Source organism: Pleurodeles waltl, chromosome 6 (assembly GCF_031143425.1).
Source record: "Pleurodeles waltl isolate 20211129_DDA chromosome 6, aPleWal1.hap1.20221129, whole genome shotgun sequence".
Taxonomy (NCBI): domain Eukaryota; kingdom Metazoa; phylum Chordata; class Amphibia; order Caudata; family Salamandridae; genus Pleurodeles; species Pleurodeles waltl.
The window spans coordinates 611,741,587-611,768,015 of NC_090445.1; the positions used below are offsets into that span (position 1 = coordinate 611,741,587).

Sequence of the window (26,429 nt, forward strand, 5' to 3'; positions counted from 1 at the left end):
GTGCATCTTCTCATTTCAACAGCGGTTCCATCATTGGATCAATATGGAAATATATGAAGTATGCACTTTGATTGTTTTTCTCTTAAATATTTTATTAACACAGTGTAACGTACGCAGTTTCCCATTCCTTATGCAATCTGTCCAGAATAGTAAAATCAATTGGGTGTTGAGAACAGAAAAGGATGTTCTATGGAAGTGAATGTGACCCCGTGGATGCCCCTAGGAGAAATCCAGTCCACCAAATGAAAATCTCTTAGTCGTGCATTTGTGGCATCCTGTCGCTTGCATATCACCTATTTCCTATAGAAAAGAAATATTACAAATCCAATCTAAAATTAAAATGGGACATAGAAAAATAAGCCTTTTATGGAGTCTTCCATGTTGACAGATGGGTGGGTCCTTCTGGTAACCCATCAAAGCACACTCCGGCATCCGGGGTCTTCTGATACAATCCAGTTTGCTGACCAAGTGGAGTCAGAGAGAGAGGGTACGCTAGCCAGGTTACAGGTGATATACATCAAACATGAAGAAGCCCTGGACCAGCTGGGGGAGCACAGGGGATAGCTCAAACGTTGAGGGATATATTTAACTTCTGAACTGAATAAACTCAAGCTGAGTAAGAACAGCTCCGGGCTAATCAGAAAGGAGCTCAAGCCTCACTGATGTTCTTGGACTGCGGACAATGGTCGTCACTCCCACCAAGGTGGGACTCTGACCCAAAGGTAACTTACGGGCATAATGGGAGAAGGCTTAAGCCTAGGGTGAGGTTGGTCTTTGCTAGAGTAAAAAGATCACTGGAACTGATAGTGGAAGAAACTCAAGACAAGAAGATGAAAGTTCAACTCTGGGAGTAATGACAGGCAAAGTAAGGTGCAGCCAATGTATAAAAGTTGGTTGAAGAAAGTGGAAATAAGCAAAACGTATTCCTGTTACTCCTTGCTGTTTCCATGGACGCCAAGTGTTCAGGGTCGGGAGGCTGAGGCTGGTGAGAGAAACTTGCTCATGCTCTTTGCCACAATAGTCATAAATGAGTTGAACAATTGAAAGCTAAACTCCAGTGAATTTTCTCACCATGTATGTGGAGAGCTCTCTAGAATGTATATAACTACTGATAACTGAGACTCAAAAACAGTCATTAAGGGGACAACAGGGGTGGATTCAGAAAGAAGTAGTGGAACTGGCGATTGTTGGGTATTGACTGATGAAGTAGTCATGGTGTCAACACAGGTGATGGTCTCCTGAAATAAAATAAAAAGAGAAATCAAACTTCAGAATATAGAAAACGTTCATACTGTTCATTTTGTGATATCACCACAGCCACTTGAGATTTCCCTCCCACGGTCTGCAATACTTATTTTGGTTCATGTTTTTGGAGCGTAAACCGACTATGACTTTTTGTATACATGGGGCTTCCAATGAAGAACTCTATTGTGTGCATGGCCCATAGTCTGCTAATCTTTATTAATAGAACAGAATGTACTTTGTCCACCTTTATTAAGTGCATTGAAATCTTGACTTTGTACCTAAATTATGAGCTCATAACCTTCTCTATCATTCTCAACTATGTGCTTAGGTCCTCCATGTTTCATTTGTATTATATTCGTAAAACCTTAAGTTTATACCAAGCTCCTCTCTGTTTCCTCAGTTAGCTGTGCACTAGGATTTCACTGCTGGCCTGAAACCTGATGCTATGGCCCCAGCGGTCCTGGTTGATAGAGTGGAAGGTCCAACATGAATGTTCATATTCATACAGAAGGAGGAACCTTTCCCGCCGACTAATTCCGTCAAACCATTTCGCCTTTTTGATCCTGTCTCTTCAAAAGGAGTACAACCTGTGTGGAGACTCCTATGATGATGTATTGTAGAAATGAGTTTTAAAGACTAATATGTGTGTAGTTTGTTCATCAAACTCTAACATTAGAGGAAATGCCATCACACAATAAGACCTTGATAATACCAAGTAAAGTTTAAGGGGCCACACAGTGAATGAAGTCACGAGGTGTCTCAAAACCGAAGCTGACATCAAACAAAATAATATTTTGAAATACCTACTGCTGGTGCTACCTAGTAATTCAGGACTAAACAAAGAGAATTGCCTTTTATCATTGCACTAGATTTCCCCTTTAAATCTCGCAAACTAAGACCTTGGAGACATCCAATAAGTATAAAATATATACCCTGGAAGCTCAAAGAAACAGTTATAACATCCTTGGTGATTGGTAAGTGATAACAATGCCATTAATTTTTGTGCTACAAAATGCTTGGTCAGGAGTGCCTACCTTGTGCCTTGTGCCTGTAGGAGGCAGAAGTGCACAAACATCTCATAAGCATATTTCTGTTTCTCTGGTATCTGTTAGCACCACAAGAATGAAACATGTGCTTTAGAAGATATTTAACCAGTGACTGTGCTCTTGTGAGCTTTGGGTACTCAGCAGATGGTTACCTGAGGTTTGAGGCTCAGGAGCATGAAGCAAGTTGGAGTTAACACCCAGGTCACAACCCTGAACCCCTAAACTGATAACAAAGTGAAAAAAATTCCAAGAAGCCCCTGTCATGATTTCCGTGGCATTTTTCTTCTCCCATAAAGCGGGGACCAAACAATAAGAGCGTGACGCCTGGTGACTCTTGTCTGTATCTGTCCATTCATATCTTCAGATCAGCAGGAAGCAGAAATAAATTACAGGGGGGCAGGTGCAGCTGTTGTCTGCTATTTTAGGAAGAACCGTAAATACGCCAAGATAATTTTTTAATTGAGAGAATTACCAAAGTATAAAGAATGGATAGATCATAAAAAAACATAGGTTTTAAAATTCTGATATATTTTTTACCTAAACTATTTTCGTTATGAATGAGAATTCATCTTTCAGCAATTAAACTTCTGAACTTTTGGGCGAATTACCAGGCGTGTTTCGCGGAAGGGAAAAGTGTTGCAGTGGGGTGGTGAGGGGGAGGTGAAACCCAAAAAACAACAAAATAATAATAATAAGAAAAAGAAAAGTTACCTTTTTCCTGCGCCACTCCATCCGCTCTGCTCTCCTCTGTCGTTTCAGGCACAGGTACCCAGTCTGCCCTGCTGCCAATCCTGACACTGCTCAAAGCAGCATTCAGATTGGCTGGAAGAACCAACCAGTGCAGTCCCAGGCAGACTGGGATGCTGTGCTTGCTATCTCCAGCCCGGCAACTCTGTTGCTGGGCTGGAGAGAGCCTACTGCGCATGTATGTGTGGCCGGCCCGAGATGGCCGGCCACACATTTATGCCCACTGAGAGGGAGTGCTGTGCACTCCCCCTCCGCCCGTCACGCTTGTGGCCTCGCCCACTTTTATAAGTAAAAACATAATAAACTGAGTTTATTATGTTTTTACTCTGAAGGTTTTGCAGCTCCTGCTCCAGGCAACGCTCCTCCACCCTAGCGAATTACCTCAAACACTTTGCCAGAGATCTGCTTTTAGCGAGCCAAAGGAAACTCTGTGGCTTTACTTTAAGTCATTCGGTTTCTGATGGTGTGTTCTAAGCTTTTGTTATATGTGGTTTTGTCTGCTGGCAGAGATTTGTCTTCATAAGAGTTGATGTGTCGTTCAACCATGCAAACAGAATACAGCCACGCTGAGAAGCAAATTGCAGGTTCTGGGAGAAGGGCAATGATCGAAAATGACAGAAAGTAAACAGGGCTCTCAGTGCCCCACAAATGCCTCTTGTTCCAGTTTTTGCCTTCATGACCACCGGCACTGGGTAGAAAAGGCTGTGCCATTTCTACCACAGGGCAAGCCAGTTGCAGCAGCTCTGGCTACGCCTAACTGATGGCCATGAGGCCCATGAGAGAGGTCAAACATTAACGTAAGCAGAATAAGATAAGAATTTTCACCTAGCCATAGCAGAATTAAGTTGCTGCAGTGATCCGCAGTAGTGGTCAGCTACATAGTGGCTCAATGAACCATCAAAACAGGATCCAATCTGTTCCACCAAGTAGGGACCCTCACTCTAGTCAGGATAAGGGAGATACCCAGCTCAGATAACCCCTGCTCACCCCCTTAGTAGCTTATCACGAGCAGTCAGGCTTACCTCAGAAGCAATGTGTAAAGCATTTGCACATAACACACAGTGTGAAAACACTACAAAAGGACACCACACCAGTTTTAGAATAATAGCCAATATTTATCTGTGTAAAACAAGACCAAAATGAGAAAAATCCAACATACAGTAATAAAGATATGAATTTTGCAGGAATTAACTTAAAATGCAGTTCCTTGAAGTCGATAGTTCCACCAGGGGCTATAATGGCATCGTGATCAACAAATCAACAGTTCAGCCCGGCAGTGGTGTCGCGGGCCAGCTACGGTGTCGGGAAGACCTGCAAACAGTACCTTGGAAATTCAGGGTGTCTGGATCCTCGCAATGAGATCCTGAGAGAGGTGTCGCAGGTGTCAGTTCTGGAGGTCAGTGCAGGGGTCGTTGGGCCGTTAAAGTCACATGTGTTGCAAATCGAGCTCTGGGCTGATGAAGTCAGGAGCGCTGGTGTGGATGGCGTCAGGGCTGCGGTGTGAAGCGGGACGATGAAACGTGAGGTGCCCATAGGTCACGGTGCAGGAAGCAGCTCAGTGACAAACTCCAGCAGCATCAGTGAGACTAGGGCTGTGGTTCGAAGTGGAGTGGTGCGACGTGCAGTATCACCGGATCATGGTGCAGGCAGCAGCGTTGTCATTGCTAAAGCGCTGTTGTCGGTAGGCCCAAGTCGGCGTTGTGGTGTCGGACGGGCTCAGTGCAGCTTCAACAGGTCACGTTGTAGACAGGGACGTCTGTTGACGACACTGGAGTCAATGGTTCTGGCATCGGTGGGCCGGGGCGAGTGGTGTCCACAGGCCATGGTGCAGGCAGCGGCTCCGGTGTCGGTAGGAATGCCATCATCGGGGATGCCCAGGCTGCAGTGTGAGCAGGGCGATGCTGGAGTGTGGGGCCCACAGGTCACGGTGCAAGCAGCGGCTCGGTGGCGCCACCAGATGGAGGTGTCGGTGAGACTAGGGTTGCGGACCAAAGTGGGGCAGTGCGGCTCCAGGCGGTGTTGGCAGGTCATGGTGCAGGCCAGCAGCATCATTGGTGGCGGCACAGTGGCTTTTCTTCTTGAACAGCACAGAACACACAGTTCCAGTGCTGTAGGCAGATGAAACTGAAGTCTTAGATATCCCTGAGACTTCAAACAGAATGCAAAATGTACTCCAAGCCCTTGGAGAACTTTCTCAAGCAGTTCACCCTTTGCTCTCTTTCAAGGCAGAAGCAGCAACTGCAGGCCAACCCAGCAAAGCAACACAGCAGAGGGACAGTACTCCTCCTCCAGCTCTTCACCTCTTCTCCTTGACAGAGGTCCCTTTTGATTTCAGAAAGATTCTAATAGTCTGGGGTTTTGAGTTCACTACTTATACCCCTTTTTGCCTTTGAAGCTGCCCAACTTAAAGGAAAGTCTCTGCTGTTGACAAGATCCTGCCTTGCCCAGGACAGGCCCCAGACACACACCAGGGGTTTGTAGACTGCATTGTGTGAGGACAGGCACAGCGTAAGTGACCACTCCTCCCTCCACTCTAGCTCAGATGGCCCATCAGGATATGAAGGCTACATCCCAGCTCCCTTTGTGTCACTGTCTAGACGGAATTCACAAACAGCCTAATTGTCAGTCTGACCCAGATGTGGAATACTCAAGCAGGCAGACACACAGAATGGTTAAGCAAGAAAATGGTCACTTTGTAAAAGTGTCATTTTCAAACTGAGAATCTAAAAAACAACTTTACCAAAAGACGTATTTTTAAGTTGTGTTCAGAGACCCCAAATTTATATCTGCTCTCAAATGGAAAATGCACTTCAGGGATATTTAAAGGCAGTCCCCATGCTAACGTATGAGAGAGATAGGCCTTGCAACAGTGAAAAACAAATTTGGCAGAATTTCACTGTTAGGACACGTAAAACACATCAGTACATGTCCTACCTTCTAAATTAGTCTACCATGTCCATGGGGCTACTTAGGGCCTACCTTACGAGTGACTTACATGTAGTAAAAGGGAAGGTTTGGTCCTGGCAAGTGGGTACACTTAACAGGTTGAATTGGCAGTTTAAAACTGCACACGCAGACACTGCAGTGGCAGGTCTGAGACATGTTCACAGGGCTAGTCATGTGGGTGGCACATTCAGTGGCAGAAGCAGTGCTGCAGGCATCTGATTTACAGGCCCTGGGCACATCTGGTGCACTTTACTAAGGACTTACCAGTACATCCAATATGTCGAATCATGGATAAACCAATCATCAATACAATTTATATGAGGGGCACTTGCACTTTAGCACTAATTTTATGACAAGACCGGAGGCTCTTATTATGCGTTCTTTTCATGCTTTATTTAAATAGCAGCAGTCAAGAAAACTACAACTCCCAGCAGAGTTAGCGACCTCGTAACCAATGGGAGTAAAACTGTAAAGGCAACCAGCCAATCACAACAATACATGAACTATAGAGAGTACGCTTGACTGCGCACAGCTCTCTTTTCTTGCTGCTGCGCAGTCGAGATAAGTACTCTCTTTGTTTCCTCAGGAATTGTTTTATGCTTATGTTGGTATGTGTTAGTTACATTTCTGCCGAAATGCAGATAAATTAAAGGTTTCCAACCTTTTTAGTGTCGCGCGCTTTCACGCGTCTATTTTTCTTTCCCCCCCCCCACCACCGTCAAGTTATTCAGGTCCTGCTGTCGAGCGCGACTCAACGGTCGCGTTCGAACAGCTGTTCCTGCTCCTGTCAGCGGCGCGCACGGCATTGCGCGGCTGAGGAAAGCTTACCGCGTCAGGCCCCTTCGACGGTCGGGTTTCCTCTGAAATTCTTCACGCGTCTCTCGCCTCAGGGAACACGCCTTGTCTCCGCCCATTAAACTCTGTTCCAGCCCTTGGGGGCGTGCCTGTTCAGTTGGGAGCGTTTTGCTCCTTCGTTAACTCTTCATTAACCAGTTTTGGTGATTTTTACTCTATTTCATCCGTTCTTGGTCTAAATTGTCAAGATAATAATGAATTCTAATTCCCCTTCGTTGTCAGAATCTGGGGAGGAGGAGGATTTGCTCAAACAAGATATAAGTGAGTTTATACATTCCTCCATGAAAAGTGCTTTTAAAGCAACGATGGATAAGATGTCTAAGAACATCGAAAATTCAGTATTGTCCATGGTGTCCAAAGCCAAGGCCCATTCTGCGGGGGAAAGCAGAAAAAGCAAAATATTGTCGAACAAATCACGTAAGGGCGCAGTTAAGGCAAGTGAGCTTTGCTCACACCAGGATGAGGACTTGTTTCCTCCCAGCCCTCCTTCCAAGGAGGGGATTTCGGTGCCCATTGCGACACCTCACAAAAAATGCAAGAACAAAGCGAAGCATATTTCAGCGCCAAGTAAATTAGTGATTGAAAAAATTTTGGACACAGATGATGATGATATGGACATGTCAGACCAGTCTGATAACCCGGATGAGGCAATTTCACTTCCTTCCCCACCTCGAAAAAGGGCAAAAATTTCTTCAAACGAACCCACTTCCAGTGTAATGGACGCCGATGGCGTTCCTATGTTCGACCCATCCCTTATCCACCACCCAAATTCAACGGAATGGCTCCCGTTGGACCATGTTGGCGCATATATTTCCGCTCGTTTACGGTTGCCCCTGGATAAGCAGACTCGGGCCAAATTGAAATCGGAATGCCCCAGACCGGCATTGGACTCTAACATCACGGCCACTCCAATTATAGATGAGAGTCTCATCACATTTTTTACAAAATACGGAAAGGACCCCCGTAAGGGAGTTGATAAAGCCTGGACCACGTGCCAGGATAAGCTTTTGGATGTGGTAGGACCTCTAGCGAGGATTTTCGATCTGGCCGAAACAGCAAGGATGGAAAACGGGTCAATCGACCCTGCAGATCTCTCGCTATGGATCCAACGGGCCTTTTGCCTCTTAGGAAATGCTAATTCGGCAATAATTCACGAGAGACGGAAGGGTCTTCTCTTAAAGATGGATCCTAAACTGGCCAATCTCGCCACTCGGGACCCCGGTGTCCACGCTGAGGGCAATCTGTTTGGCAGTTCCTTCATCAAGGATCTAAACCGGTTTGTTTCAACCTTCTCGTCTATTGATAAGGCTCAGCAATCGATGAAAAAGGTTTTCAATCAGCGGGTTTTCGCCCGGGCCGGTAGAGGTAGGAGTCGCTTTACCGGCCGTCCCTACAGGAACCAAGGCTCCAGAGCATATCCAAACTCTTATGGCACCTACCAACAAGAGTTCAAGCCTCAATTTTACCCCCAGCGGTCAAGGGGATTCCGCGGTCGCGGCCAACGTTTCGCCAGATCGGCCAACAACCAAGGTAAACCAACCTTCTGGCCTTCCCGTGGGAGGTCGGCTTCGTTTCTTTCAAAAGAAGTGGGAATCAATTTCTTCCGACCCATGGGTTCTTTCCACAGTACAGGGATATCGCATAGAACTTCTTTCTCCCCCCTTTCAATCCTCTCCCCCTCCTCTCCCAAAGTTCTCCCTCCAAATGTCTTCTCTAATTTCCGCAGAGATTCAATCTCTTATCACAAAAAAGGCTATCCAGCACTGCAGTCTGGATCCGTCAGGTTTCCTCAGTTCTATCTTCCTTGTTCACAAGAAGAACAAGAAACTTCGTTCAGTGATCAATTTGAAGGCCTTCAACCAATTCGTAGTTTATCGTCATTTCAAGATGGAGACTATCGTCCATCTCAGGGATATTTTGCTCCAATTCGACTGGCTAGTCAGATTGGATTTACAAGACGCATACTTAACCATTCCCATTCATCCTTCCCACAGGAAATTCTTTCAATTTCAGTGGAATTCAGAAACTTTTCATTTTTCCTCCCTTCCGTTTGGCCTGTCTTCCGCTCCCTGGTGCTTTACAAAGTTATTGAAACCAGTGGTAGCTTATCTCAGGTCGTTAGGCATCAGACTTATCATTTATCTGGACGACATTCTGATTATGCACCAGAACAAGGCTTCTCTTCTGAATCACCTTCACATAACTTCTACCCTTCTTTCAGATCTGGGTTTCCTAATAAATCTCGAGAAATCAGCAATCATACCTTCACAACAGATAGAGTTCCTGGGCTTCCAGATAGATTCTGTGTCAGCTTCCTTGCTCCTCCCTCATGCAAAGATCTCAGCAATCAAAAAGGAGCTAGCTTTAACTCTTCAAAAAGACTCTATTTCTCTCAGAGCCCTGGCAAGGGTGGTAGGTCTCCTCGCTTCTTCCATTCAGGCTATCTTCCCGTGGCCCCTTCATTACCGCGCTCTACAACTCCTCAAGATTCTTCATCTTCGCCGAGGTTTGGCTTTTTCCGACCTCGTGACTCTCGACCAAGAATCGCAAATGGAAATCCAATGGTGGATATCCCATTTAGAAGCCTGGAACGGCAGGTGCATCTTCCCCTCTGTGCCAGATCTTGTATTAGAATCAGATGCAAGTCTCACAGGCTGGGGCGCCCGGTGTGGGGCGATATCGACTGGCGGTACATGGTCCGCAGGGGAGTCCAGATTGCACATAAATTGTTTAGAGCTTCTTGCAGGCTCCTTTGCGATCAAAAGCTTTACAAAAAACAGAGCTCAATGCGCTATCCTGCTTCGCATGGACAACATCGCGGCAGTTCGGTATATCAATCACCTCGGGGGCACCAGATCCAGACCGTTGGCACTTCTGGCCAAGAGTCTTTGGGAATTTTGCCTGGCTCACAAGTTTTCTCTCATAGCCGAATATCTTCCAGGTTCCTTGAACGCCACTGCAGACTGGCATTCTCGTCATTTATCCGATTACAGCGACTGGATGTTGCACCGCTCAGCTTTCCGGTATCTCGAGAGGAAGTGGGGCCCATTTCAGATAGATCTATTTGCTTCCAGACTCAACGCTCGGCTTCCCCGTTTCTTCAGTTGGCGTCCAGATCCTCTAGCCCTAGCCACGGACGCGTTCCTTCAAGACTGGTCTCAGTCTCTAAACTATGCGTTTCCTCCTTTTATCCTTATCAACAGGGTTCTAAATCAAGTCCGACGCCAACAGGCGTCCTTGGTTCTTCTGGCTCCCTTTTGGCAATCACAGATCTGGTTTCCTCCTCTTCTCGAACTTGCGGTAGATTTTCCAATTCTTCTTCCGAATTTCCCATCTCTTCTCCTGGACCCAGTCGGGCGTCCCCACAATCTAATTCTAGACTGTTCCCTAACTCTGTCAGCATGGTTTGTTTCCGGCCTTCCCAACAATCCTTCCCGATTTCGTCAGAAGCTACGGAATTTATTAACAATGCATGGGCACCAGGCACAAGACGAGCATACGAGTCAGCTTGGGCTCTTTGGTCAAGCTGGTGTGTGGGACAATGTGCCAATCCCGTTTCAGCGGATGTCAACCTGATTATTAACTTTCTAGCCGCCCAGGCGGGTCTAGGCAAATCTTATCGGACAATCAATCTATACAGATCGGCAATATCTATTAATCATTCTCTAGTGGAAGGTACTCCGATCGGTTCCCACCCTTTGATCTGTCGCCTCCTGAAAGGCGTTAAGCTTTCCAGACCCCCTTCTGCTAAATACTCACATCTTTGGGACGTTTCACTGGTATTGAACTTTATTGTCAATTGGCCGGATAATTCTTTCCTAACACTCAAAATGCTGTCTGCTAAACTTACTATGCTTCTGTGTTTAATATCCATGAAGAGAACGTCGGACGTTAAGTCCTTGGATGTTTCCGCCCGTCAATATTTGCCATCGGGAGTTATGTTTCATATCTCCAGACGTACTAAGACTAATCTACATTCGGTCTTTTATCCTTTCTTTCCAGATAAACCAAATCTCTGTGTGGGTCTTTGTTTAAAAGAATATGAAAAAAGAACTGCGGTCCTGAGAACGTCTTCATCTTCCCAATTGTTAATATCATTTCGTAAGCCCCATAAGCCTGTGTCTGCGGCTACGTTGGCTCGATGGGTCAAATGGATTATGTCTCTGGCCGGGATTGATATTTCAGTGTTTGGGGCTCATTCAGCCAGGGGTGCCATGGCCTCCAAGGCTTTTGCCTTGGGTTCCAGCTTGGAGCACATTCTCAGGTCCGCAGATTGGTCCAATGATAACGTGTTTAAAACCTTTTACTGTAAACCTGTTACATCTGCCGCTACTATTGTTGTTGATAAGCTTTAAACGCGCATAATAAGAGCCTCCGGTCTTGTCATAAAATGTAGATTTTCCTAGTAATTTATGACGGAAAGTCTTAATTTTATTAAAGACACGGAGGCGAATATTATCCCACCACAAGTACTGCTTTTAATCTGTACTTTGTTTCTTCCCTCCCAGCGACTCCGGCTCTTCCGCCAGCTTCAGGATGAATCTACCGGCTCTATTCTCTCATCATGCAGCGGGACGGCGCAGGACGTATCATCGCAAACTTCGAGGGATCTACAAATTCATCCACATACAGTTCGCATCATCACTATGCTGCAGGACTTCTGTTCAATCTCATTGGCATTTGCTATTATTGGACTCATCTATCCGTTGTTTTATGTTTCTAACTAAATTTGCTCGCTCAAGAAAAGAGGGCTGTGCGCAGTCAAGCGTACTCTCTATAGTTCATGTATTGTTGTGATTGGCTGGTTGCCTTTACAGTTTTACTCCCATTGGTTACGAGGTCGCTAACTCTGCTGGGAGTTGTAGTTTTCTTGACTGCTGCTATTTAAATAAAGCATGAAAAGAACGCATAATATTCGCCTCCGTGTCTTTAATAAAATTAAGACTTTCCGTCATAAATTACTAGGAAAATCTACATTAGCAGTGGTAAAGTGTGCAGAGACAATAAACCAGCAGAAACAGAGTCCAGTATCCCATAAAAACAGGAGGTGAGAAGGCAAAAAGACAGGGGAGACACACCAAAAAGCTGCCAGGTCTAACAAGTTGGGTTGACCATGAGACAACAGAGATGTCTCTGGCTGTTTGGACTGATGAGCGCATTAACCTGACTGACTTAGTAGTTCAAATATCCGATATCTTTCAAACAGTTACTCTCCAGTAGTCACAACCGAGACACATGGCTAAGGGCCAGATGTACCTAGTTTTTTCTTGGTCGCAAACAGCCCGATTCGCAGAATCGGACCGTTTACATCCAAAAAAAACATTTTGCAATGTACAAACCCAAATTTGCGATTCGGTAATCTATTTGTAGGATCGCAAAATGAGTTGCAACTCGCCCTTAGGAAGGGGCGAACCAAGGGCATCCCTTCCTAATAGCGACTCGCATTGGCATGTATGATTGTTCTGTGACTGCGGTCACAAAACGATTGCAGTTACCACCAATTTCAAACTTGCGGTAACCCATTCGCAAATGGGAAGGCGCCCCGAAAGGAATCCCTTCCCCTTTGTGAATGCATGCAAAAACGTTTTTCACTCTTAAAAATGAAAATGAAACGTCTCATTTTTTATTTTTTTTTGCTTTTTAAACATACCCCGTTTTCCTTTGAGGAAAACGGGATGCATTTAAAAGAAACATTGCTTTGTACAAAAAGAATCACAGATATGGTGGTCTGCTGGCCACCATCCCTGTGATTTTTGTGGTTCCCAGTGGGTTGCAAATTATGACCTGCCTCATTACTATTAATGAGGTAGGTCTATTTGCAACTCACTGGGAATCACAAAAGAAACTTAATGGAGTTTTGTACATTTGGCATTGAGATTTTCTAAGTGCGATTCACATGGAATCGCAATTAGGAAATAGCAATCCCAAACATTCGTACATGTGGCCCATAAATCTCTGGGACACCTTAGACTGAACAGATCTACAGGCTGCTGCAGCCATTGGTTTCACCAACTCGTCCGGTTAAATCAGTTCTACCCACTCCCCACACTTTCCAGTGTGTTCCTGACGGTTCCATCCCCAAGTCTAATTGCTAAGATCAATGCACAGGAAAATGGAATGTTCTGCCTAGTAGAAGGAACTGTGTTTTTGTGAAATGTGCTGTGTCTTTAGATCACAATCAACACTAGTACTGAAGCTGCCCCTTAGTGGTTGACTCATAGTTACCATTTTACTGTCCAGCTGGGACCTTAGCAGCATCAAACATCTTCTTCCTTCCTTCCATGCCTGACATGGCTTCCACATTCTTACGCCAGTCGCTCACCTCGACAGGTCTTTCCTGTGTGCGAAACAGAGTTCAGGAAAAGTTTAGAATGATTGGATGCTGTTAAGAAATGCCAGAAAGATACAGCTGAAAAAAGAGTGACTTTATGAAAGCAAGATTTTTAGGTGTTTGTGTTTTTTTATAGACTTTCCAGTTTCCCACTACTGTTCTCAGCTTTTTGTGTCAAGCGTGCCAGCCAACCACGTCCTGCTCACAGTTCAGTTAACCCCTTATTTTCAGATTCTGTCCAACCACATATTCCAACCCACCGCACTATTTTTTTTAAACTGTCCAAGCCCTCCAACGCGCTGCCCACTTTGAAGGTAATTTATTTACTAAGGTTCCTGTACTAGAGTCTTAAATTCCCTTCTCTCCCTCTTTTCAGTTTAGTTGAATAGGAACCTTTCAGCATTAGTAACATTGTAGGTAATACTAAAATGCATTTTAGAAACTAAACGACACTGGGAGGTGTTTGGGTATACACGCAAGGCGCAGACTGAGCACAACATCTGATTGCCCAGGACCTGAGGGCAAAGAGGTGGGCCATGAGGGTGAAGGTAAGAGGCTTCTCCTGTAAAAGTGAGAAATAATGCAACTTTTATGGGTGTGTTTGGGATAGGGTGACCTTCTTTGATATTTGTTGTAGAAGTAGGTTAAATGACATTGATAATATCTAATGAGTTTCAAATGTATATTTTTTCTTTCATTTGAAATACTTTTGAGAAGTAAAATAATTTATTATTTTGGCACTTAAAGAGCATGCGCCTCAAATGTTAAAGTGTATTTTATATTGGGCATGAAACAGACCCGACCAATATATTACTAAGATAAAGGTTGATTAGTGTGAAAGGGGAAATTCTGCTTGTGGTTACTCTACCGAAGGTGCTAAACCCTAAATTAGACAACAATTTCTCCTTGTGGGGCATTATGCAACATTCATTCTTCAGCAGGTTACTCTAGTTTTGCTCCACATTGTCTTGGTCACACATTTTTCTTTATACTGTAGTTATTCTATGTGTTCCCCATGACACCTGGTCATTTTTCCATTTGTGCTGTAACTGCTCTTCTCAATTCTCCATCCATTCCTTTTTTCCATATTCCAGTCCTTCTTCCTGCTTCTCCAGACTTGCCCACCCCCCACTATGGCGTAGCTCCCAGCTACTGCCGCCTGAGGCTGCCATCCTTTTGGCCTTCATTTTGGTTCTTTCATTCTGGTCTATACCTTCTTGAAGCCTTTCTCCATTGCTCCATAAAAGCTCCTCTGTTGCCTCACAGCTTTTCTCCTCTTACACTTTGTCTATGTTTTGTTGCTTCACTAATTTTCCTATAGCCATAGCGCACTGCGCGTTTATTTCAGTGTTTACCATTCTATCATGCCAGCCTTTCTGCCTCAGTGAGCACAACTTATATAATGCTGTCTCATAACTTCACACAATATTTCTGGGTGAATAAATCTCACTTCCAACACATGGATGTTAAAAATTCCATGATATAGAGATTCAAAATCCATAATATAGATATTCGATTTCCTCCACTCATTACGGGGTTCTGACTCCGTATAATTATACTTCTGGATCCCCCTCTTTAACCCTCCACCCTTTCTCTCTGCTTTTTGCCCTCCCCATTTATAGCAACCTGTGTCTGCACATTTTCCTTTCTTTTTCTTTCGACCACTTTTGCCCTTAGTAAAATTCAGCTTTAAAGATGTTTTGGGCATTTGATTTCAGTGTCAAGATCCTGTTCAGTTTTAAAAATTAAATATCAACAATACTGAGCAAAGTTTTATTCACATTCAGGGATTCCACACTAATTGTTACAGATGCAATGTTCTGCTTGATCCTTCAGTGGGGAAAGAGGTCCAGCTACCACACCTGGAAAGATGCGAAGATTCACATATGTTTTGCATTTTACTCACTCACCTTCTCCGTGTCTTCCTTCTTAACAGATTTCAGGTTGGCTCTCAAGTCCATGGACACCTTGTGTTTGGAGCCGAGCAGAGCTCTCAGCATGGCGTCTGCTGAGACACGCACTCGCCGCAGAGGGGGACGTTTGAACTTCCCTCTTAGGTCCAGGACTTTCATTTTCAGGGTCTGAATCTAGAGGATGTAAAGGAACAAAGAACCAAAGGGGTGAAATTACAGAGTTTGTCAGTGGTGGATGAAGCAACGGAGGTGATCATTTTTGTCACAGGCTCCTGCAATAAAGCCTCTGCGCCTATATACCCATTTTGAAGGGGCTTCTGTAAAGCCACTCTCATTTTTGCAAAATAACATTTGTAGCATATGAAATTATTAGCAGTATAATCTATTTGCCGTCTTGTACAAGGCTATCCGAGTTAAGCATAAAAAACCTGCATTGCTCTCCAGGCATTAATCCTTCTACCTGCTAAAACACTCTCTATACAAACATCACCAAGGGTAGTCTTTTATCCTGAACATGCACAGGATACATAAAGCCAACATGTCCCATCAGGCCGCCTCACCTCTCTTGTGTTGTGCAGAACCTTTGCTTCACAGTCATATCGTTCCTCATCCACAATTGCTCCCTTGGCGTGCAGTTCACTACACAGCTCCTGACAGAGGGATAGGAAGTTAATACACAAGTAAATAGGGTGAATTACTACAAAATTTAACTTCAATATTTCCTCTCTTGCCTTGTTTGACACATAAAGCTCCACCTCTACATATCTCTCTCACACCAACCTCACCCCTCAAAAAAGAAACACTGATGTGCGGTGACAGTGTCTCACTATTGGTGTCATCAATGAATGGTCAAACAACTTTGTGGCACATCAATGCTTGTCACAGTGTAGAATGTATCTACTCTTTTCCTTTTAGATGCAGGTTTAGCACTGTGGTGACCATTACCTGGCCCATGATATCTACTGCCCATCAGTTTCTGATGTGCATGTTGGGTTCATTAGCATATTATAGGCAAAATATCCAAAAACTCGAAACCTTAAAATCTAAATCTTTTATTAAGAATTTCTCAAAAATAAAAGAATTTCAGAAACAAGAGGCCTATGGGAACAAGGGCATAAGTCCTACTTGTACTTTAAAAAACACAAAAAAGAAAGGAACGAGGAATACTTAATTATATTATTTTATCTGTTGTTAATGCAAACCACAGACCCTCGCTGTAGGCGCCTTTAAAGCACTCTGTGTGGGTGAGGGAGGCGCTATAAAAGATCTGTGTTGGTAGACAGCATTTTCTACTTAAAGATTGCTCTTTCAGTAGCCGTCCAGTTCTGTCAGAAACTATATTTTTTTAGAGGTGTCATGAATCTCAAAAATTCTTTTTTGAGGTGAAGGGTTGAGGAAGTAAGTTCAATATCACACACATCAAACTGCTGCCTGTAAAATTCTGAATCTCTTTTGGGTTGCTGACATCTGGGCAGTTGGTAATGTGCCAATAGGTATTAAAGGAAGCAGGGCAGCTTAGAGGACTTTAGGCAAGACACATAGGGGGTCATTCTGACCCTGGCGGTCATCGACCGCCAGGGCCAACAACCACGGAAGCACCGCCAACAGGCTGGCGGTGCTTCCTGGGCTATTCTGACCGCGGCGGTAAAGCCGCGGTCAGAAAAGGGGAACCGGCGGTTTTCCGCCGGTTTACCCCTGGCCCAGGGAATCCTCCATGGCGGCGCTGCTTGCAGCGCCCCCATGGGGATTCCGACCCCCTTCCCGCCAGCCTGTTTCTGGCGGTTTTCACCGCCAGAACCAGGCTGGCGGGAACGGGTGTCATGGGGCCCCTGGGGGCCCCTGCACTGCCCATGCCACTGGCATGGGCAGTGCAGGGGCCCCCTAACAAGGCCCCACATAGATTTTCAGTGTCTGCTTTGCAGACACTGAAAATCGCGACGGGTGCCGCTGCACCCGTCGCACCCCTGCAAATCCGTCGGCTCCATTCGGAGCCGGCTTCCTCTTTGCAGGGGCTTTCCCGCTGGGCCAGCGGGCGATCTTTTGGAGATCGCCCGCCGGCCCAGCGGGAAAGTTAGAATGACCCCCGCGGTCATTTGACCGCGGTGCGGTCCTTGGGGGGTTTCCGCCCGGTGGGCGGCATCCGCCGCCCGCCGGGGTCGGAATGACCCCCATAATTTCCTGCGTGTGAGCCACTGATGGGAGTCAGTAGAGTGACACGAGTGGTGGTGAGATCTAGTCTGTCAGAATGCCAGGATCATCAACGATATTGCTTCCTAAGTCAAAAATGCTTGTGTTTGCTCAGTTTCCGCATCAGCTGCAAAATGATCCTGGCATTCTGCGCAGTTTCAAGCCAACAGACTGTGAGATATTGTTGAAAGTTAGGATGCTCACCAGTACCTTAACATTCTGCCTATTACTAATGTATATTCGACTAGATATGTAAGACAATTTTTAAAAAATCAATACACACCATACGCATTTGAGTGGCACTCTGGAATAATTCCCCGTTCAAGTACGAATCTCAAAAGGGCGTAGGTGTATCAGGACAAATAATGTACCCTGTGAAACGTGAAGCTCACGCATTGATTTATAGTTGGATATTTGTTTCAGTTCTGAGGAAGGTGGCAGAACAATCAGTGGTGAGTTTCGCAGAAAAAAGCATCACCATGCTCTTTTAAGACTCATTGGGTGTGACTAACGTCGCTTTAGAGCTGTGACAATAAAAGTGGTGATGCCTTGAGATCATATTTCAGCCGAGGATGTTTTTTTACTTGGGGGTGAATAGATGTGTTTGCTGTATGAGATGGGATGTAGTTGCTTGGGGGGGGGGGGCAGGAGGGCTGGGAGGGTTGTACAATTTAATGTCTTTTCGATATAATGAATAATTAGATTTCAGAGTATCAACGGAAATCATATGTAATGAACTGTGAAGTTTTTTTTGATACTAGTGAAAACTAACATCTATAAAAAGTGTATTCTGCCACACAGTACATATAAACCTGGCAACTAATCGTTACAGGTTAGCGGATTTTCACTTTAATGTATTATGGTTAATCCCTGCCCCCCACCCCCCATTTATTTATATTGGGGTAGCTTCTTGTTTTGTCATTCCCTTCAGTACTGCCCAGCTTTCTGATGTAGATTGTTATCCGTCAGCACAGGGCTGTGGTCAAAGCACGACCACTGCTCCCAATCACTGACAACGATGACACACTGGGACGAGTCATTTACGAAAGGTAAGATAAAAGGATGTGGATTAACCACTACCTCTTTTCTGCAATTGAGCACATCCTTAAACTCACTTGAAAAATACAAATTTCGCATCAGTAAGGGGTATTCAAAATAGAATCCCTGGTTTCTCTTTTTTTGAAGACCCCCATTTGGGTTTACTTTTGAGGTGCAAAGTGGTTTGCTTGATGAAACAGATTTCTCAACAAACCAGGGGGCATATGTATTCTTGCGCTCTTTACCGCCCCTCTTCCGGCACCATGTGTACACCATATTTAAAATATGGCGCACCATGGCGCAGGGTAGGGGGCAATAGCGTCATTTTTTATGACGCTATTAATGTACTTTGCAGGAGTAGCACCAAAAGGTTGGGGCGACTCCTGCAGAGTACATAGGGGCCAATTGTAAACAATGGTGTGCCCCTTTTAACGGCTGTTAAAAGTGCCAAAAGAAATGATGCAAGGAAATCTGTTGGATTTCCTTGTGAATTTTTTTCTGTCCCCCTAATGGGGGAACGCCCCCTTTGCATACATTATGCCTGCCCACTTTGAAAATATGGTGCGGGAATTTTGGCCTTGTTCGGCCACATTAGCGTAAAAAAAAATGACGCTAATGTGGTGCAAGGAGGCGCAAGGGGCTCTTAAATATGCCCCCAAGTTTCCTTTCAGTGAAATAAATTACTGTGGAAAGTTTAGCATATTTGAAACTGGTTCCACTCCTGATTGCACTTCCTGTTTCTCAGTGCAGTGCTGTCATGCTGAAGTATTCTAACTACTGTATCCATTAAAAAAGCATCATTATTGTGTCCGTCTCTCGTTGGTTTGTTCTCCAGCTATTCACCTATCTCTCCTGGTTTGACACTTTTAGTAAATCTGTGACATTCCATTGGTATTCCTTTGATATTCCATTGGAATTTCAGATTTACATATACCAGAAAACCAAGTAAAACCATAGAATCAAAAACTTGAAACGAGAGCTCAAAGGGAGTTTATGCTTTTTGTTGTTTATTTAGATATCTATATATCGTGGTCATGATTGAAGTGTATTTTAGAAAGCTTTATAGAAAGTAAATATAAGAGATAAAATAAAAATGTACAGTATACAGTGGTCTCTAATATTTAAATAATGGGTGTGATACAATGACAGATATTGCATATTCAGTTGTCTAGAGCAAAGAGAAAACACATGCATATTATATTTTATTAATGTAGCGGCAGATGATGATGCAAGACAATAAAGTAGAATTCTTTATTCCTGTCACAATATTATCAGTGCTTGTGCGACTTGTATAATATCTTTATGGGGAAGAGTCTCTTAATTGCTTTAATGAAGGTAAGCTGGTGCTGATTACCTTTTACCAATTATTTCATATGGGTGTCTTGTTTAGTTTTGTATCTAGTGTGAAGCATAGGGGGTTGTGAATCTACATAATCTCTGTGTAAAGACCTGTGTGAAGCATTTTTGTGCACTTGTTGGGTTCAGGGTTTGAGTCGATTATCAGATACTTAGGCCCATATTTATTTGTGTCATTTTTTGACGCAGCGCAAACTTACAAAATACAATTGTAAATTTGTAAATTGTATTTTGTAAATTTGCGTCGCTTTTGCGTCAAAAAAACACGCAAATGTGGCACTAAAAAAGTCTAAATATGGGCCTTAGATTGATTTGATTTGGTTTTATTTTCAGTCCAGTCATCCAACTTCGTGCCTTAGAAAGGCATTCCTTTCAGTAGCTGAATCAGATTTTGTTGTTGATCCTAAAATGAATCTGTATGTGGTCCTCACATTAGTAACATGAAAGCCTGGTGCATCTAAGAATTGCATAAGAGGCTCAAGATGCAAATGAAAAAAGGAGGAGGCCAGTGGACAGTTCATGCCCTTTCCCTCTTAACCAAAACAGGAATCGCTCAGGGCTTGAAACATTGTATTCCTGGTAAGAAGCCTGGGAGACACGTTCAATCAGGACAATTTAAGCAATCCCTTCACTGACCTGAAGTTGACTCAGTGACAAACCGCTGGTGGTGAGCCTGGGGATTCTCTCTGACAGATACCTCTTCTTTTCTTCTTCCCTGTCCACTTGTTCTTGCTCCCATGCGTCCTTCGCTCTGGCGAGCAGTAAACTCTGCAGGAGAAATAAGGGCCAGATGTAGCAAAGGGTTTTACCCATTATGTGTCTATAGGAAAATGTGTTTGTACACATGGCCCTAAGTCACCAAAAGATCAATGATGATGAAGATTATTTGCAGATGGATGTAACCTCTACAGTCATGCTGGGTGCAGGTTCACGCATTTGTTTTAGCAGTTCACCACTGTGCATGAATCACAGGCATCAAACTGCAGTGACTAGGCTTCAACGTACACCACAGAGACCAAGATCAGTGCTAGACCTTAGATATTGACATGACAGATTAACATAAAGAAATAACTCATTTACACTGAGTATGCTAAAAATTGCCGTTTTAATCACTCCTGAAATTTAACAGGGCTGCTTTCAATGCACTCAGGCTGATACATTTCTTTCAACTAGTTCCCACATGCCCCCCTCTTCTCATATAATCATCTGAATGTGGGTCCCTCCAGGAACCAGCTAAGTAAAATCCTTCCACACTCTCTCTTGATGGCCTTATAAATTGTCTGTTCCTTCAGTACCAGTCAATACATTGTAATGTATTTTTGCCCTGTACCTAGACCCTAAAAACCTCTTACATTTCATGTGCTTCCTATTACGTCCCATCTCTGGAGGCCCGGTCAGGATCAATGTTAGTGATGGTCCTGGGGCTGGAATTCAGAGATGCAGGACCACAGGTCACCTCTTTGGTGATGGTATGCTACAGATACAATCAATGATGATCCCAAGACCGCAGAGCTTAAATAGAATGTAGGTCATTAGTGGCTTAGACATGGCAGGAAAGGTTGTGAGGGGTGTGATGCTGGTGAGAAACAGCGTTCTTCTAGGCTGTTGCAAGAGACAGAATGTAAGCCAGAAACTAGAGCAGTGGAAGATGCTCAAGAAAGGTGCAGTCAATCTTGCATTCATGTTCTTCTTAAGACAAAGGATTTTGGAGGAAAATTAATTTTGGTGAGGTGAGAAATAGTGATCTCTCACATGAATAAATATCATCAGGGAGGGAGCTCCTTACAACGATTACAAGAACAGTGATGTTAGCCACTCTAAGCCCAGTCTTCTATTAAGAAGAAGATTGTCACCAAAGACAGATGTGTCCAGAAAGAGGATACTAAGGAGGTAGTGGCATGTGTGTGTAGGAACCTGGGATTACCCAAGGTATACTATGGGGCAGTGGAAGTAGATGATCACCTCAGGTTCTATGATCAGCTTTTATATAAAAATGGTTGAGAGAAAATGGATAGGATCTCTAAAACATCATTCCTCCAAAATGTATGTAAAAAAAGCTAGTCAGTGCAGAACAAAAACATGTCTGTTTGAGGTGTTTCCAAGCTTGGCAGGGCCGTCATTCACGTTAATGGCCCACATGATAAAAAGGTGGAATCAGCATTACGAAGGCCTAAACTGCATCTAAATTACCACACAGGTCCGGGACTTACTGTATGCAACATTTGTAAATCAGCCTATGATGAAACATTTCAATTATCGCTCTGCATGAAGCAAAGGAGAATCGAAAGTAACATAGAGACTTGTTGGCCAACATGAAGCAATAAGTGTATTTGGAGTGTGAAGGAGCAATGGACAAAGTCAGGGCAGCAGCATTCACAAGAGGAGATGAGACTGCAAGAAGACAAATAGACAGGCTTGGGAATATGGACCATAGTGGGTCATCAACAGTCACATAAATGGAGACCCGCCATTTTTGTCAAGGTGATCAGGTGCAGGTTCTTTGCACACTAGTCCATTCTGCTGGGGGATGATTCAGATATTTCCAGAAAGAAAGAAAAGTGAGTATCTGATCACATTTTTAATCCTACCTACAGAAAGGAATGCTGGAAACTCTGGGCCCAAAAGACCAGATTGGAAATCTACCCAGGAAGATAGAATTCGTGACCTAGCATCAAGCATGCATGAATTTCCAACACTAGTTATAAGGAAGGTGCTAGCTTCTGTTCAATTGGTTGAATTGCTGAAGGAGCGACAGATGCACAGGAGACTGTATGTAGGCTGTATGCATATGGCGCAGTTTGTCGCCACCTGCTCAGTCATACTGCTCATTTCACTTTACACAATGTCCTTCTTCCTGTGTCTGTTTTTTAGAAGCTCTCCTTAGACCCCATACATCAAACCAGCACTTTATTTGCATTTTACAGGGGTGGGCTCGGTGTCCTTTCGCCAACATTTAAGGAGGTAAAACCATGAGAAGCGAGCACAAATTTTCTCTGCACACTACACCTGCACTGAGGTGAGGTGAGCCGGGGGCATGTCTTGTGCCCTTGAGCTTTGTGTGCCTTTACCTGCATTCGATGCACTTTTTCTATCCTTGAATTAGTTAAAGAAGATAATTGTCATCACCTTGGCATTGTGTCTTGATTTCCAGCCTTGGGGCGTGGTTGCGGCTTGGACGCGGTGCTTTCAACACCCTAATCTTATCACATTTTTCATCTTTATTGTGTTACTTCCTTAACCAAACCTCATGTGGATGTTGCAATATATCTACATGAATTTTGAGCTCAATGTGTTGGTTCTGTTGGCGAGCAGGGAGAAGGCCTTACTTTTAGCTTCTGTTCCAGGACTCCATATGAGGAGAGAAGGTAGAGTCAGCTGCTATGTAGGTAAAATGACGGGCTGCATTACATGTTCCTGTTATATCCCCTGTTCCAAGCTTTCTGGATAGATCCAGAGACATAGGTTGGTGTTGGTGGCAGTTGCATTCAGTGTTTTGAGGTTGTGGTTTTCCAGGTACTATCCCTGATCTGAGTCCAGACAACGGTGCCTTTTACTCTTCAGAGGTGGTTTCTTCCCCTATCACACTGACTTGTGTCAGGTTAAGGGCATAGAACTTGAACGGCTAGGGCTTGGGCGTTTAGGTTCGCCAGATGATACTGCAGTGCTGGTTCAGCATTCAGAGAGCAGTTTTACCCATCACTGAATGTCCTCTATGTGCTGCACGATGACTGCATGCAGTTTCATATTCTTTGTAAAAAAAATCTACATTTGCTGGTGAATAAGTACCTGAAGAATCCAGCAGCAGACACTTAGTAGATCATACAGACATTCAGAGAGCACTAAAGAAGACACACAAGTGTTGATCCACTGGTGTTGTGGTTATTCGAGTGGTAGATACATCCTTTGAGAGTTCTTTTGGTCCTGAGGTATCTTCATGTTTTCCCTTTAAATTCTGCTGGAACTTTTGTTATAGAAGGTTATTTTGTTGGCAGCAGGATCTTCATTATAGTAACTGGCAGATTTCGGAGCCTTCTTATACAGACCTACTTATTTTTAGGATGCACAGGTATTGTGCCTAGGAGGGTGTCTTGCTCAATGCTAATTTTGAATATTGCTTGGCAGACGAGGTGGTTTGCCCTGTATTTCACCCACTCCCTTCGACTCTAGAAGTTGTGTTGCTTGATAAATTAAATTCAGGTGTAGAGTTCTGATGTATTTGTCAAGACGTGAGTCCTTGTGCTAATATGTAAGCACAACGACTGTGTAATTGAATGTAAAACCAGCAACACTTCCCTATATGAATATGTATGGCAGTGGATAAGGTTAAGGATTGTGAAACTGGGTGGAGATCAGCTCTCAGATCTGCCCTGGAGTTGATCAATAGGAGATCATCAGCATCGTGGCTTCCTGGGCATATGCTCTGGGAGTGCTTTTAGTGGATACGTGTACTCAAGACCTCGGTTGGTTTCTCTCTCGAACTTTACAGATCACTATGAGGTGCAGGTTATGGTATCTGGTAACCAGAAACAGAGTCTTTGGTTTTGCACTCTGCATCAGTCTGTGAAATAAATTCTCAGGTCTTCTGAACCCCCTTCTCTATCTCATCACAGCCTGAGAAGGAAAACTTGAGACAAAAAAAGATGGTCTCTCAGAGCACGAGTATGGGGGTCAGGTTCAGAAGAAGTACCAGAAATGGGTGCACACAGAAGCAGGGTTCGGGATCTAATTTGTGGTTCAGGAAGTCCGAGCAAAAAAAAATTATGTTTTTGCATAGAGGTAAGGACTTGGCGTGAAGAAGATTTCCAAGATGTAATCACTGGATTTGAAGTATTTGAAACTGCCCAAAACCAAGCATTTTTCGATTGTAAATCCTAGGCAAACATTTGCCCGGATGCCAGGAATTCTCCCACAACCCACTGAAATCCAACAACCATTAAAACTCCACCGTTTCTACCATGAAGCTCTCAGGGTATATGATCAAATGAACATCTGTTCTCCATTAGTTTACAAGAGCTCTTAGGATAATCCACATTTCTTCAATGATTTTCCCTTACATACACTTATTGTTGACAATCCACAATGTTTTAGAATTTTTTTTTTTTTCTGAAGACCCACAATTTCTGAAATCCAATATTTCTCAAATTACCCAACCCATCAAATGCTACATCCACCTGAACTCCTGAAGTCTCCCACGAACTACCAAATGTCTGTGTAAAATTGGATTGTGCCAAGACTGAATTAGAACAATTCACCTCTGATGCGCCATACCCATCTTGCCATCTAGGTTAATTTCCTGCAATTTTCCAGGGACCCACCCAGCCCATTTGCATGCTAGTAATATCTAGTAAACCGGCAACTCCTCGAAATCCCAGCAATCTCCAGTCACCCACAAAACCCATCACAAGGCCCACAAACTCCACCAATCCATCCAGCCCATCTAAACTTTGGCAGACTCCAATAACCCACCAAAACCATCTGAACTCTTTTATTTCTAAGTTGGCCACTCCACCCAATGTGAACTCAACCGATTTCCATGTGACCAACCCAAACCCTATCAACTCATTTCAATTCTATTGACTCTCCAGTGACATTACCTCCTGCAAAGTAACTAAGCTCTACCAATTCTTCAGTGCCTGCTCACTCCCCCTGACCGTAAGGTATTCTCCGTGAGCCACCCTACCCTTGGGAGCTCCAGTGACATGCCTCAGTAAAAAGGCTAACTAAATTCAAGTATTTATCCTGTGAACTATCCAGTCCACCCGATACCTGAACTGAAGCAGCTGACCACCCAATCCATCTGTCCACATCCACCCCTTAACACCATACGAAACCAATTGATGATCTACCAATACATCTAGCAAGTAATTGTACCGTCACCCCACCCAGTATGACATCTGGCCCCTCACAGCAGTTCTCCAGTGACCAGTCCGACCACTGGGGCCTTCTAGTCACTAAGTGCAGAGTATGTATGATCTGCCGAGACCCTTTTCACAGCCTATAAAGCAACATGCCGGACATTTGCTCCTCTACTCCTCTCATACAGTGAACTTCACAGATTCTGCTCTCGAAAATGAACTTACCTCTCTCTTACTTTTTATAAAGGACATAACCACTATAATGTATGAAAAAGAAGGAAGGGCAACACCGGTCTCACTAGGAAGCAAAATGGAAGGAACCTGTTAACTATATATGGAGTTGGAATAACACATTCGGAACCCGATGGAAGGTGTTTTGCTGCCATCTTGCGACCATATTTAACAGCAACACTGCAGACAAAGGAATTAATAGTGGGAAGCGGTCAGTGTTTATGGTCCTATCAGATCTTTTATCTATCTACCTTGAAGTTCTAACAATGTTGCAACTGATCTCTTACCCAGAAAGAAGGACTCGAAAGGAAGGGAGGCTGTACTTACCTTCAGCAACAGCTTGCGAGATGCTGTGATCTTGGATTTTCGCTAAGGACAGATAAAGTATGAAAAACAAGTAAGCACACGCTCCATATTTTGTTATTTCTTTATAACATACAACAACACAGGAACTGTGGACAGAAAATAGGAATCGGTTGGCATACTATGGAGTGGCTGATATGCTCAGGAAGTTATTAAGAGATCATAAGCTCGCTCCTATGTTGCCTCAGATCACATGGTAAAAAGGTATTTTACTGGATATTTCAGAACACTTCCTCTTACAGGGGTGGACTGACTTAAGGGAATTTCAACAATAGTTCTGTGCCTCGGAAAGTCATGTAGAGTGAGTGAATCTATC

At 44.0% G+C, this 26,429-nt stretch overlaps 1 protein-coding gene across 1 annotated transcript; it reads right to left on the minus strand.

Annotated features, from left to right (window-relative positions):
- Positions 1 to 66: 66 nt before the first annotated feature.
- TNNI1 (troponin I1, slow skeletal type) lies at positions 67 to 26,126 on the minus strand. The gene is made up of 6 exons (XM_069238902.1): positions 26,078 to 26,126; positions 20,301 to 20,432; positions 15,644 to 15,733; positions 15,081 to 15,257; positions 13,065 to 13,176; positions 67 to 1,238 (listed from the first exon to the last, which is right to left on the minus strand). Exons 4-5 carry the CDS (start codon positions 15,240 to 15,242, stop codon positions 13,069 to 13,071), a joined length of 270 nt encoding a protein of 89 aa, XP_069095003.1. The 5' UTR covers positions 15,243 to 15,257; positions 15,644 to 15,733; positions 20,301 to 20,432; positions 26,078 to 26,126; the 3' UTR covers positions 67 to 1,238; positions 13,065 to 13,068.
- Positions 26,127 to 26,429: the final 303 nt, after the last annotated feature.